Here is a 13,689-nt window from a genome sequence, read left to right on the forward strand (position 1 = left end):
TTATAGAATATTATATTTAATTTAAGTTGTTTAAAGTCATATAAATATTGAAATTAAACAATTTGATTTTTAAATTGATAAAAGAATATAAAATTAATAGATAATAATAAAATTAAAATGTTCTTTAATATTTCGTAAGTTTTAGAATACAGAATACATGTACTAAATATATTTATAATGATTTTTAACTTTTTAGAAATAATTTATTATATTTTATATATAATGAAATAAAAATTGTTTTAAAAATATTATTATTACGGCTATATTTATAATTATTAAATTTTCAATATTATAGTTAATAATAATTATACATCAATTTTATTTATTAAAATCAATTATTTATCTATTTAATTCTCTATCATAATAAATAATTTTAAAATTATATATATTTGAAAAATTAATATAAATTATATAATTATTACTTTTAATTATATTTTTTTATAATTATAATATTTTTTGTCTTTTAATTAATTACTTTATTTTTTTGATTATATAATTGCTTAATTAATAATTTTTAAATTTAACTAATATTAGATCACCTTAAATTAATTGAACAGTTATAATTAATATTATTCCTGAATTCATAAAAAAAAAAATATTATTAAAATAGAAAAATAAAAAATTCAAATAATTGTGATTATATTAAATTAATTAAAATAAAATTTAGGATATATATTTAATTTTTTTGGGCAAAAATAAAATATTTAATTAATATTTATTTTTTATTTTTATGGATTTATCAAAAAAAGTCTCTTCAACCCAAAAAGACAGTTAAATTTAATAATAAAAACCGTAAGTTGAAACTTTACCTCATTAAATTTAAAATATTATATTGTAAGAGAATTGTAATAAAGACCAAAAGTAATAGTTTTACAAGTCGACCTTTCTTTAATAATTCATAGGCTTTTGGTAAGGATTGATGAATAAAAGAATTTACTCCTTTTATAAGTTTACTATATAAACAGGAGATATTATTTTATTTTTAATAATAATGGCATTTACTGCCTTAACTATATATTAAGCTATTAATGGAAAAAGCTCAAGTACTACAAATAATACAAATACTACAAACATTACAAACTAAAGAAGACAAAAATCTGAAGATGGTGCTACCAAAACAACTGGAGCAAATGCTTCTATAATGATGAGTATTATTAAGATATTTTTATAATTATTTTTATTTATATATTTTTTTTAAAAAAGCAATATGTATTATATTCGGATGTAGAAACGGAATACTTTCATATATTTTTTCTCTTAGTATCGAAAGGGCTTTACTTTGGCATAAACTTTTAGGTTGGATAACTTTAATAATTAGTGTAATACACTGGATTTCTTCTAAATCAATTGTTTCAGGGTATATATTAATAGCTCCTATAATTGCAATAGTTTTATTATCATTAGAACCTATAAGGAGAAAATTTTGGGAATTTTTCATGAAAATACATTGGATTCTTATTATTACTATGGTTGTTGGAATTGTTGCACATTAATCTACCATATCTTATATTGGATTAGTATTTTATATTATAGATTTAGTTATAAGGTAAATAAAACAAAAAAATTAAAAACTAAATTAATTTTTTTTTTTTTTTTAATGACTATAGATTTTATTATATTTATAAATACAAAAAATAATAAAATAAACTTAATTTAGAAAAAGTAGGAGATAATCTTGTAAGAATATCAATTGATAATGAAAACAATTCAATCTAATATAAAGGAGGATAATTTTTTTTCATTGATTCCTAAATTAGGATATTTTTAATGGCATCCTTTTTCAGTCTTATCAAGTTCTTTTGAAAAATAAATTGTTATTTATGTAAAAGTATTAGGAGATTGGACTTCAAATTTATATACAATAGCTGGAGAATAAGGTAAACCAAACAAGGAAAAAGGATTTTTAGATGGTCCTTATGGAAGTCATTCTATAAATATACATGGTCATAAATATCAACATTTTGTATGTGTTAGTGGAGGAATAGGAGTTACTCCTATTTTAAGTACTGCTAAAGAGATTTTACATGAAATAAAAAAAGGAAGAATAGTTAAAAGCTTATATTTTATTTGGTCTGGAAGAGATGTTTCTATTATTTAAAATTTATTAAAACCTAATGAATTAGAGACAAAAGAAACAGAATTAGTCAAAAGCTTTTATCATTTGACAACTGATAATAAAAATGCTATTAATAAAAATGATATAGAAATGTAAAATATGAGTAATACTTTACTTACTAAATTGGTGTCTGGAAGACCTAATTTAAATAAGTATTTTGAAAATATTTATAATTCGGTATCTAGATCAGATACAAAACATATTGGTGTGTTTGTTTGTGGACCTTCTGCGATTATTAATAAAGTTGAAATATTAGCTTAAAAATGGTCAAAAGATTAAGTTATATATGATGTGCATTAAGAAGTTTTCGAATTTTGAATTTCTTTTTTTATTATTTATTGTAAAAAAATTAATACTTTTAATATATTTTATATATATAAATATTTATTAATTTTAACTTTATAAAATTTAAAATTATTATGATGCAATATTTAAATATATATAAATATAATTAATATTAAAAATAAAAATTAATTTTTTTAAATTAAAAGATACTTTAATATGTTTTATTATTATTTAATTAAAATAAAATTATTAATTAATATATAATTTTATATAAATAATTAAAGCAAATATTTATTCAATAATTATATACTTTTTATTTTAATACATATAAATTTATTATTATTTACATAATCTATATTATATTTATCTATTTTTATTTATTTTTATATTATTTATTAACATTATATTATATGGTTATATTCAATATTTTAATTTTATATTTATATATGGTTCTATTTATTCTAGTAAATATGGATTACCATAAATAAATACTTAGTTTATTACTTCTGAAAGATTTTATTTTACTTAAATTATATATTTCTCTAATACTTATATTTAGTTTTCTAAAACTTGCGTTTAGCTTTCCCTTTTATAAATTTCTTCTTAATTTTTTTTTTATTATTTTTTCAAATTATCTCTTTCAAGTTCTACATTAGATCGAGAAACCTATACAAAAAATACTTTAAACATATAAAATAAAAATTTAAATATATAAATACTGCTTATTTTAGTAACTTATCATTTAATTCTTCTATTTTTTATTATAATTAGTCTAATTTATTTTATTCAAAATTTAAATTATTATCTTATAATTTTAAATTCTCTGCTTTTAAACAATTAATTTATTCTTCCAATTCAGTTATTTGTATTTCTTAAATTTTATATTTATCGTAATTTCTAAAATTTTATTTTTAATTTAAATATTGATTTTATAACGAAGCTATTTCTTAATTTAATTAATGTTAAACATATTAATTTTATTGCTTTAAGAGATCATTAAATTATTCTAATTATAAATTATGTTTTTGCAACTATTGATTTTTTTAAGTTAATTCTTTAATATCTCTAATTTAAAATTCCTATTTTTTAATTTAAATAACTAATAACGCATTTTCTTATATTAATTTTTCTTAGTTCTAAATTAGAATTTTATTTTCTTCTTATAAATATTAAATTTTTTACTCTTATTCAAAATTAGAGAATAAAAATTATTTTTATTAACTTTCGGAAAGATTAGTAATATTGTAATTTTAAAGTAATTTATTTTTAAAAAATTATTTAAATTATTCTTATTATTCTCCGTTTTCGTTTTTAATTTATTAAAAAAAATCTAATTCTTAACTATTTGTTTATTAATAAAATAATTAACTTGGTTCAATTCTTTATTCTTAAATTTCTATATTTGTATTGTTTTATGGTAAAGGAGAAATAAAACCTTTTATTAAGAAAAAAAAAATTAAGAAAACATAATTAAATTTATATACATGATTAGAATTCATATAAATCATTTATTTAATCTTATTAAAAATTATCATTAGTATTAGGTGAGAAATCATTCTTACATGGTAAGTTGCTAATACTTTTTCTTTTATTTTAAAATATCATAATATATAAATGAATCAAAAATAAAAAAAATACATTTGATTAATATAAGAAGTATAATCTCCTATTTCATGGACTCTAATTTCATAAATAAGTTTTGAAAATTAATCAGGACATTTAGAAAGGTTCTTTTATTCTTTTTAACTTTTTATATTCATATTTGCATATTCAGAAATATCTAATTCTATTAACCCTACTAATTTTGAAATTTTCTAATTCCTAATATTAACTTATATTTCGAATTATTTTTCCAAATATCGATTATTTTTTTAATCCCAATATATTTTTACAGGAATAGAAAGTATTTATCCTTCAAGTTAAGCTACTTTATCCTTTAATGGAACTGGATTTTATAATTCTTATTTATGTTTACCTTTTTTATTTTTTTTTATTTTTATTTTTTTTATTACAAAATACCTCTTTTTAAAAGTATTGATATAAAGCAATCTTACAGTGATAAATTAATATAAAATTTATCTAAAATTATATCTATTTAGTAATTTATTTATTTTGTTCCTAATCTTTTTATGTATTTTGACATTTTTTTAAAATTAACAAAGATTTTTTTGATATTTTAATTATAATAATTTATATATCAAATTTAATAAATATCCAAAAACTATTATTTATGTATTTAACGATGTAAATAAAATAATTATAATTAAATAAAATATTTTTAAATAATTATATTAAAATTATCTTAATTTCTTTATATTTTAAATTTCATTTTTTTTTTTTTGTTTAATTAAATTTATAGTATTTTTAATAAACTAAGTTTTTATTCTAATTATTTAAAATAAAAAAATAAACTAAGTTTTTATTATAATTATTTAAAATAAAAAATGTTGAAAATTACTTTTATATCTAAGATTTATTTAAAAAATAAAATATTTAAAATCTTATATAAAAATTTAATAAACTAACAATATAAAAATTATATTTCTTAAAAAAAATATTGTAATAAATTATTTTAATTATATTTAATTTAATATAAAAATAATTAAAACTTTAGACTTTTAATTTAATAGTTACATCTAATCTAAAGTTTTAATACTTTATTTAACTTAATATTATTAATTTTATTCTTCCTTCATAGGTTAGAATAAAATCTACACAAAATCATTAAATTATTTATTTTAAATATTTTTTTTATTTAAGAGCTTTTTTTAATTTTATCTTTATATCTAAATATATAATATTAATTTACTTTTTATGTCAACCTTAAACTTTATTTCAGAAAATAATTATTTTTCAAAGTATATTTTCAGATTATCACCCAAATAATAATAGTTTTTAATTATATCATAACTCCAAACATTAACTATATTCTAAAATATTTCTAAAATTGTTTCTTATCAACTTATTAAATATGATATTTTGTTTTTCTTCAATTAATTAAAAAAAAGATATATATTAGAATAATAAAAATTAATTTCGATTTAAACAATAAAACTTTATTTGATTATAAAAAAAATTATATAATAAATTATACATAATAATATAAAAATAATTATTTTCAAAAGAAATATTATATAAATTATAATAATTATATTATTAATTATAAAAAAAATCATTTTATATATTAATAATATTTTTTTTTATTTTTTTTAATGTATTTTTCTTCTAAATTTATTTAAAAAAATAATCATTTACTTTTCTTTTTTGTTTTGTTTAAAAAGAATAAAAATAGCATAATAAATTTATATATTAACTCAATTATTTAATAAAAATTAAAATTTGAGTCGCATATTAATAAGATAATATGTAATTTATAATATTAATTAATATAAATATGGATATAAATTTAATGCTCTTTTTTAGCCACAAATATGAAATTATTTGAATAATAAATAAATTCTTTTAAATATTATTTATTTATTAAAAAAAAAATTAATAAAAAATATAACATTTATTTGTTTTATAATTATATTTTTTTTTATTGTTAATTATTATCAAATATATTTCATTATAAATTAAATAATAATTTTTTAAAAAAATTTATGATTTAATAATATATAAAAATTAAATATGTCATATTTATTTCATTATCCAACAATATCGCATCTTGTTGTCTCAGCAATATCTGCACATTTTTTAATTAAATCTTACTAAATACCCATTTCACACATTATTTATCCTATATGTTATATGACAATATTAAATTCTTCATCAGTAATCCCCATTCCTCTATGTGTATCTCTCATAGTTTTTCCTTTATAACTACATAATAATATTTTAAATTTTATTTAAATAATAAAACCAAATAGAAATTATAATATAATTAAGATAAATGTAAAAAAAAAAATACTTATTCGGTCCCCCAAAACACATTGTAAGGAAATCACATTATTATTTGATTTAGTGATTAATATCAGTATTAACAAAAAAATGTTTAATTTTATTATCAGCAAGAATTTTGTCGTAAAGTTATTTAGAAAGGGCTTCCAAACTTTTTTATCCACCTAATTATTCATAAATAGATTTTGCAGGGCAAGTTTACATTATTTTAAAATAAATTGTTTTAATTTTAATTTGTAAATATAATAATAACTTAATTTTATTTAATTTTTTTTTTATATTATGTGAAAACTTTTTATTAATGAAAATATATCATGAATTTTTTATTTTATACATATTTGGTTTAAAATTAAATTTAATTTAAAAAAAATAAATATTTATTTTATTTATTTGTTTTGTCAAAAAAATAAGTATGTAAGGTAAAAATATGGGTTTAATTATTAAAAATAAAATTTAAATATTATAATAGTCTGATATATATATTCATTTTAAAAAATATTAATATAATATATATTTATTTATCCTTAAAATATTTTCCAATATAATTTAAAAGAATTTAATTTTAATTAGAAAATTCTATATATAATATAGCTTTATTTTTCATTTTTTTCAAAAAAAATTAAAAAATTAATAAACAAAGTGATTTGAAAATATTTGCAAATAAAATTTATTAAAATAAAGAAGCTATATAAAATGTAAATTTTCGACATTTTAAATATTTTAAATATTATGTAAAATTTATAAAAAAATATTTTATACCTAATTAATTAATGAAATTAATTAATATAATATAATTAAAATTTATAGAAAAAAATATTTCTACATAAAATATATATTTATAAAAAAATTGTTATGAAAATATGTGAATCTATAATTTTTATATATTATTTTTTTAATTTAAAAATTAAAAATATTAAAAATAAAGAATTAACTATATTTTAATCTAATTAAATATATTTAAAATATATTTTATATTTATTAAAATTATTTTTATTATTTATTATTTATTATTATTTATTATTATTTATTTTATTTTATATTTTATATATTATGTAAATATTTTTTTTTTTTTTTATTCTTTAATATTTTTATTTTTATACTTTTTTTATATTTATTTTATTTTATATTTAATTTATTAAATTTATCTATTTAATTTTATTTAATAATTATTTTTTAATTCAATATTTTTAAAAATTAATATATATTTTATTTTTATAATTAAAATATACTTATAAAATTTATATAATTTTAATGCTATTTTTAATTATAAGGATTGTTACTTTAATTTAATTGTTGATAAATTATTTTTCTATTTGTTTATATATAGTTAAAAAATGTTTTTATTTTTATTAAAATAAAAATTAATATTAATATTTTTTGTATATCAAGTTTTCAATATATATAATTTAATTTTATTAATATAATAATTTAACAATAAATGTTTATATTATATTATTTCTTTTTAATTTAATATTTTATTTTATATTTATTTAATTGATTTTATATATTTTTACTAATTGTAATGTAAAAATATATTTTATAAATTATACTTTTATAATATTATTGATATTATATTTTATATATATAAAATTATAATAATACATAAAAGAATTTTTTTTTTAATATTTATATAATTTTTTTTTATATTTATTATTTTATCAAAAAATTATTTTTATTAAATAGATATATTAATATTATTTTTAATATTTATCAAAAAAGAGTTAATTAAATCATTTTATTTATTTTTTATTTTATAAAAATAGAATATTTTTTAATTTTTTTTTAATATTAAAAAATAATCATAAAATTTTATATAATTTAAAGTTTTTGTAGATATATAAAAAATAAAAACTTAACTTTTTCATTTTTAACAAAAATGTTTTTTAGAAAATTTGCATATTTAATAGGTTTTTAAATAAACAAAAAAATATATTTACATAAATAAAAAAAAATCAAAAATAGGTATTTAAAACAAAAATAAACTCAGAGGCCTATTAACTTCTTTAACTCTTTATATAGTTCATTAAAATAAAATTAAAAATTCTAAAAATGAACAGTAAATAGAAAAAAACTATTTTGTTTGCAAGTAAATATATATTATTATATATATATATAAAGAAAATAAATATTATATAAAAAAAAGTAAACAAATTTTTTTAAAAAAGTGCTAAAAGTATACCTCATCCAGAAAAAGAATTTAAAGGAGGAGAAGATGCTCATTTTATTGATAAAAAGTAAAATTTCTTTTTTTTAAAAAATAACTTAGTAAATAGCTAATTATTTTTTAAAAAGTTTAATTGCAGTAGCTGATGGCGTTGGAGAATGGGCTGATTATGGAATTGACCCAGCTATATATAGTAGAAATTTAGTTAAAAAGTAAAAAAAAAAAAATAGTAATAAATAATTTATTTTATAAAAAATGAATAAAAAAGTGTTGAATAAATATATAAATCTAATGTGCTAAAATATTTATCTAATCCAAAACTTTTATTAATAGATTCTGCATCAACAAGTACAAATATATTAGGATCTAGGTATATAAAATATATATATATATATATATATATATATATATATATATATATATATAAATATATATATTTCTATATTTTTTATAATTTTTTTTAAAAATAGTACTCTTGTATTAATAACAATGGATAAAAACTAAAATATATTAAAGTCTTCATATATAGGAGATTCAGGATATTGTATATTTAGAATAGATGAAGATAAAAATCCTCAATTAATATATTTATTTGAAGAACAACAAAGATCTTTTAACTTTCCTTTACAAATAGGAGGCTAAGGTTTTGGAGATTCCCCGAAATAAGCAATTGAATAATAGCATGAAGTCAATAATAATGATTTGATAATTGTAGGTTCAGATGGTCTTTTTGATAATTTATATGCTGAAGATATACAAGAAATTATTAAAGAAAACTTAAGTAAACATAAATTTATTGATACATAAAAGTTGGCTTCATAAATAGCCGAAAAAGCAAAATATTATTCTTTAAAATCATTTTATTATTCCCCATTTTCGTAAAAAGCTAAATTAGCAAACTAAATCATTTGGGGAGGAAAATCAGACGATATAACAGTAGTAGTAGGACAAATAAAATTAAAACAATAATGAAAACTAGAATTAAAACAATAATTAAAAAATAAAGTATATTAAGAATAATATAATTTATATATATTTGTAAAAAAAAAAAAAGTAAAAAATTATCCACAAAAAAAATATAAATATATAAGGTATATATATATCTATAAATAAAATAAAATTTTTTCAACTACTTCTTAATTTAAGTATAAATCTTGAAATCTAAGGTAATTCATGTATATTTTTTTAATTAATAATCATATGATCAACTGCAAAAACAGTCTAATTATTCAAAAACTTTAATTCTTCCTATCTTAATTCTTTTAATTAAAAAACGCCTTTTTTAATTTAATTTGAAAACTCTACTAAAGTACTATCTACAGAAAAATGACTCAAAATCAAATTCTTAACTTTTTATTAAAAGCTAAACGATATAACTTCATTTAAATACGAATGTTTATTTTTATAAGCTTTTTTTATTTATTTATTTGAATAAGTACATTCATGGATTAGTATATCTGCATTTTCAAATAATTTTCTATGTTAATATTAAGGTCTACAATCTCCTGTATAGATTATTTTTTGACCATTTTTTGTTTATATAATTATCCCTTTGGACATTTCACAATGTGCAGTTTCGAAAAGTGAGATTTTTTCTAAATTTATTGTTTTAAAAAATTATGAAAAATCCATATTTTTTAAATTATTGGGTATTTATATTCGTCATTTTAGTATTTTATAATATCATCTTCGGATGTTTTTTGGATTTCCTATGTTTCTATTCTTTAATGCACTTCGAAATTTTCATGAAAGAGGAATTTCGCATTAAAATCTTACATATTTTTTTAATATTCATTCAAATAAATATATATATTCTAAGGTATAATAACATATAAAGGTTCTTCTTTTATTCCTAAATAATATTCTTTTTTAGAGAGAAAATTTAAAAGTCCTCCATGATGATCAGTATGGAAATGTGAAATATAAATAAATTTTATTTTTTTTAAAATATTTCTGATTTCCTTTGGATCGAAATTACATTACTTCTCAATTTGGTAAAAGGTAGAATCCCCGCAATCTAAAAGAATACTATTTTTTTAATCTATATTTAATATATAACCACTTACATTTCTATAAGCAAAACATTTCTAACTCATACTTCCTAAAACAATTATTTCTGGAAAAACATCAATATAATTATCCTCTTTTAATTAATAATAGTAATTCAATTGTTATTTTTGAGTCCAATTTTCCTTATTATAAGTTGCATCTATGAAAACTTCTTAAAAATTAATTTAATGTTGGTATTTTAAAACTAGTTAATCAAATAAATTATACAAATGGATATTTTATTAATAAAAAGGAGCATTTTCTAATGGAAAATTATTTAGATTTTTCGAACTATGCCATATATAATTGTGCAAACTTACTTTTTATGGAAAACATAGAGGCAATTTTTTGGATAAATATTTTAATAAAAGTGCATGTTTAAAGTATATATTTTAATTTTTTATTTCTTTATTTTTTTCAAAATACCCTGAACAAAAGATATAGTGTTAAATTTTTTAATCTATTTATTTCATAAAATGTGTAAAAATAGAACTCTCGAGTATATATTTGGGGCTCAAATGCAATATAAAAGACACTTTTTAGAATTTATTTTCTAAAAAATATGAACTTTTTTAGAAAATTTTAAACTCTTATTCTGTTTAAAAATCGAGAATTAAAAAAGAGCATAATTCTTATTCTTAATCTGCCTATATCAGATAATCTTTTAATTAGAAAACACTATTGTTTATTTAAACTTCGCCTTATTCAACTAACTTTTTTCTTAATTAATTTTAAGGAATATCATTTTCGATTTTTTCTTTGTTGTATTTATTTAAATTTTTTAATTATATATGGTATTAAATAATCGTTTTTTTATCATTTATTTTTAATTTTATTGGAATTATTTGTACACAAGAATCATTATAAATTCCATTTTCATCTAAATATTAAACTGCATTATAAAAAGTGGTTTTTTCAGAATCCTTTTGCATTTTATTTTATATTTCCTCATATTTAATATTATTATAATCTGGTAAATATTCCTAAAACTATTTTTAATTCTAAAAAGCAAAAGTATTTAGTTGTTTATTTTCTAAAGAAATAGAACTTATCCACATATATTTAGCCCCTAAACAATATTTATAATACCTAAGGTAGTGAAAAAATTATGTGGGGCAAAAAATCATAATATTAAATAAATCTTTTTAAAAGTTTAAATTCTAAATTAAGCTTAATAATCCAGTAGTCCTATTTAAATTATCTTATGTATAAAATATTCTATATCCGGTTTTTTAATGAAAATCTGTTTTATGAAAAGGCCAGTCTTTATGAATATTTTCAGGTGTATTTATCATATATATATATTATTATTCTAAAGATGTATTTATCCGAAAATATAATGTAGGAATTTATTAAAAATCGCTATTTTTATAAGCTCTTATATGAAGCATTTTCTTCATTTTATTTTTATATTTAGAAAAAAAAAAATGTTAAATATATATATTATTTTTTTATAAATATAAAAATTAAATATAAATGTATTTTAATAAAATTAATAAAAAAGATTTGTATCATTTATAATTATTTTATTATTAAAAATTAGTTTTATATTATTTATAATTATTATTATTTTAATTTTTTTATTATTCCTATTTATATTCATTCGATAACTCATTATTATGGTTACTAGCACTAATACTGATTACTCTTTATATATAACCATTATTATGATAATCTTATTTTTTTTAAAATAAATTACTTAAACTATATCTATTATTATCTAAACTCGATCTAATATTACTTAAATTCTATCTATTATTAGAAATATTCTATTTATAATTATTATTATTATTTATATATTAATTTAGTTTTTTAAAATTATCTTTTTAATATTCTTTATTTAAATTTTAACTTGTAACCTCACAAAAACTATTTTTTTATTAAATTTCAAACTAACTAATTTCATTTTCTATTTTTTATATATAATTTTATAAAGAAATATTTTTATTCTCCTTTTCAGTAATTCTCTTTTATAATATTTCTATATATTCCTTCATTTTATTTATTTTTTCTTCCTTAAATTTCACATTTTAATAAAAAATTCTTATTTCTTTCTCTTTTAGTCTGAAATTTATTTAATTTAATTTCATCAAATCTTATACACTTGGCCTCAATTCTTGATTTACATTAAGCATTTATAATATTAATTGTTATAAATCTTCCGAATATTAAAAAGGAATTCTATCAAAGCTCCCTCCCTTTATCTTTATAGCTAATGCAAGATGATTATTAGCCTAAAAAGGATGTTTAAGACCTGCCATTTCATACAAAAGGCACCCTAAGCTCCAAATATCGCTTTTTTCGTTATATTAGCTCTCCTGAATCTATTCCGGAGACATGTAATATGGTGTCCCTACATGTGTTTCTGCAAATTGAGAGTTTTCTCCAAGTATTCTGCTTAAACCAAAATCACCTAATTTAATATTATTCTATGAATCTAAAAATATATTAGCAGGTTTAAGGTCTCTGTGCAGTATTTTATTTTTTTGGCGATTATGACATTCATTCAAAGCGAAAATTATTTAAGTGAATATTTTCCAAATAGCATCTTCTTTTATAAAATCGTTTGTTTTTTTGCATTTTTTTAATAATGTATTTAAATCTCCTCCCTCACAATATTCCATTATTATATGTATTTTTTTTTCTTTTTTATCTATTATTCTTTTTTTTTTATTTATTTATTCTTTTTTTTAAAAAAAAACCTGTCATAATATTTGACTATATTTGGATGATTTAATTCACGTATTATATTTACTTCTTATACCAATTGTTGTTTTTCACCTTCTGACATTTTACCATAGTTTATTTCTTTTGATACTAAAATTTTATTGTCTTGTATTCGTTTAACTTTTTGAACTATTCCAAAACTTCCTTTACCAATTTATTGTATTATTTGATAGTTTTCCATATATTTTTTATTTTTTTTATACTTTTTATTTTTAATATTTTTTAGTTTTTTGTTTATTTTTAATTTATATATAAAAATAATTCTATTTAAATATTTGTAAAAACAATATAAATTATATATTTACTATATAGTTTTTCAAAAAATAAATCATCTAAAAATATTTACATATTTTTTAACAAAATTCCCTTTAATATATTATTAAATCTAAAAAAAAAAAATCAGAGAAATAAAAATTAATTTTTATATATAGACAAACACTTATGCATT

At 16.0% G+C, this 13,689-nt stretch overlaps 4 protein-coding genes across 4 annotated transcripts, besides 22 other annotated features; 2 read left to right on the forward strand and 2 right to left on the reverse strand. All coding sequences in view use genetic code 6, as the record gives it.

The window, feature by feature from the left end:
* Nucleotides 1–991: 991 nt before the first annotated feature.
* Nucleotides 992–2,434, forward strand: IMG5_075770 (hypothetical protein; the record flags this gene model as incomplete). The annotated part of the gene is made up of 2 exons (XM_004036578.1): nt 992–1,148; nt 1,866–2,434. The coding sequence occupies 2 exons, from the start codon at nt 992–994 to the stop codon at nt 2,432–2,434; spliced, it is 726 nt and encodes a 241-aa protein (XP_004036626.1).
* Nucleotides 1,045–1,080: a microsatellite.
* Nucleotides 1,165–1,197: a microsatellite.
* A 1,431-nt stretch (nt 2,435–3,865) lies between the features above and the next one.
* Nucleotides 3,866–3,903: a microsatellite.
* Nucleotides 3,904–4,767: 864 nt separating this feature from the next.
* Nucleotides 4,768–4,846: a microsatellite.
* Nucleotides 4,847–5,423: 577 nt separating this feature from the next.
* Nucleotides 5,424–5,472: a microsatellite.
* Nucleotides 5,473–5,993: 521 nt separating this feature from the next.
* Nucleotides 5,994–6,556, reverse strand: IMG5_075780 (protozoan cyanobacterial globin family protein, putative; the record flags this gene model as incomplete). Its single annotated transcript, XM_004036579.1, has 2 exons — nt 5,994–6,223; nt 6,312–6,556. Coding segments are annotated over 2 exons (423 nt in total), but the record flags the coding sequence as incomplete, so codon positions are not given.
* Nucleotides 6,557–7,061: 505 nt separating this feature from the next.
* Nucleotides 7,062–7,099: a microsatellite.
* Nucleotides 7,100–7,258: 159 nt separating this feature from the next.
* Nucleotides 7,259–7,323: a microsatellite.
* Nucleotides 7,267–7,339: a microsatellite.
* Nucleotides 7,286–7,330: a microsatellite.
* Nucleotides 7,286–7,336: a microsatellite.
* A 65-nt stretch (nt 7,340–7,404) lies between the features above and the next one.
* Nucleotides 7,405–7,438: a microsatellite.
* A 304-nt stretch (nt 7,439–7,742) lies between these two features.
* Nucleotides 7,743–7,790: a microsatellite.
* Nucleotides 7,791–7,832: 42 nt separating this feature from the next.
* Nucleotides 7,833–7,865: a microsatellite.
* A 485-nt stretch (nt 7,866–8,350) lies between these two features.
* On the forward strand, nt 8,351–9,171 carry IMG5_075790 (hypothetical protein; the record flags this gene model as incomplete). Its single annotated transcript, XM_004036580.1, has 5 exons — nt 8,351–8,387; nt 8,467–8,535; nt 8,594–8,677; nt 8,734–8,835; nt 8,936–9,171. The coding sequence occupies 5 exons, from the start codon at nt 8,351–8,353 to the stop codon at nt 9,169–9,171; spliced, it is 528 nt and encodes a 175-aa protein (XP_004036628.1).
* Nucleotides 8,406–8,448: a microsatellite.
* Nucleotides 8,845–8,902: a microsatellite.
* Nucleotides 9,172–9,420: 249 nt separating the features above from the next.
* Nucleotides 9,421–9,469: a microsatellite.
* Nucleotides 9,470–12,005: 2,536 nt separating this feature from the next.
* Nucleotides 12,006–12,089: a microsatellite.
* Nucleotides 12,026–13,422, reverse strand: IMG5_075800 (never in mitosis gene A-related kinase, putative; the record flags this gene model as incomplete). The annotated part of the gene is made up of 2 exons (XM_004036581.1): nt 12,026–13,175; nt 13,217–13,422. The coding sequence occupies 2 exons, from the start codon at nt 13,420–13,422 to the stop codon at nt 12,026–12,028; spliced, it is 1,356 nt and encodes a 451-aa protein (XP_004036629.1).
* Nucleotides 12,028–12,102: a microsatellite.
* Nucleotides 12,209–12,275: a microsatellite.
* Nucleotides 13,148–13,207: a microsatellite.
* Nucleotides 13,155–13,206: a microsatellite.
* Nucleotides 13,422–13,488: a microsatellite.
* Nucleotides 13,489–13,689: the final 201 nt, after the last annotated feature.

The sequence above is a fragment of the Ichthyophthirius multifiliis genome (assembly GCF_000220395.1).
Source record: "Ichthyophthirius multifiliis unplaced genomic scaffold scaff_1120509250469, whole genome shotgun sequence".
Taxonomy (NCBI): Eukaryota; Ciliophora; class Oligohymenophorea; order Hymenostomatida; genus Ichthyophthirius; species Ichthyophthirius multifiliis.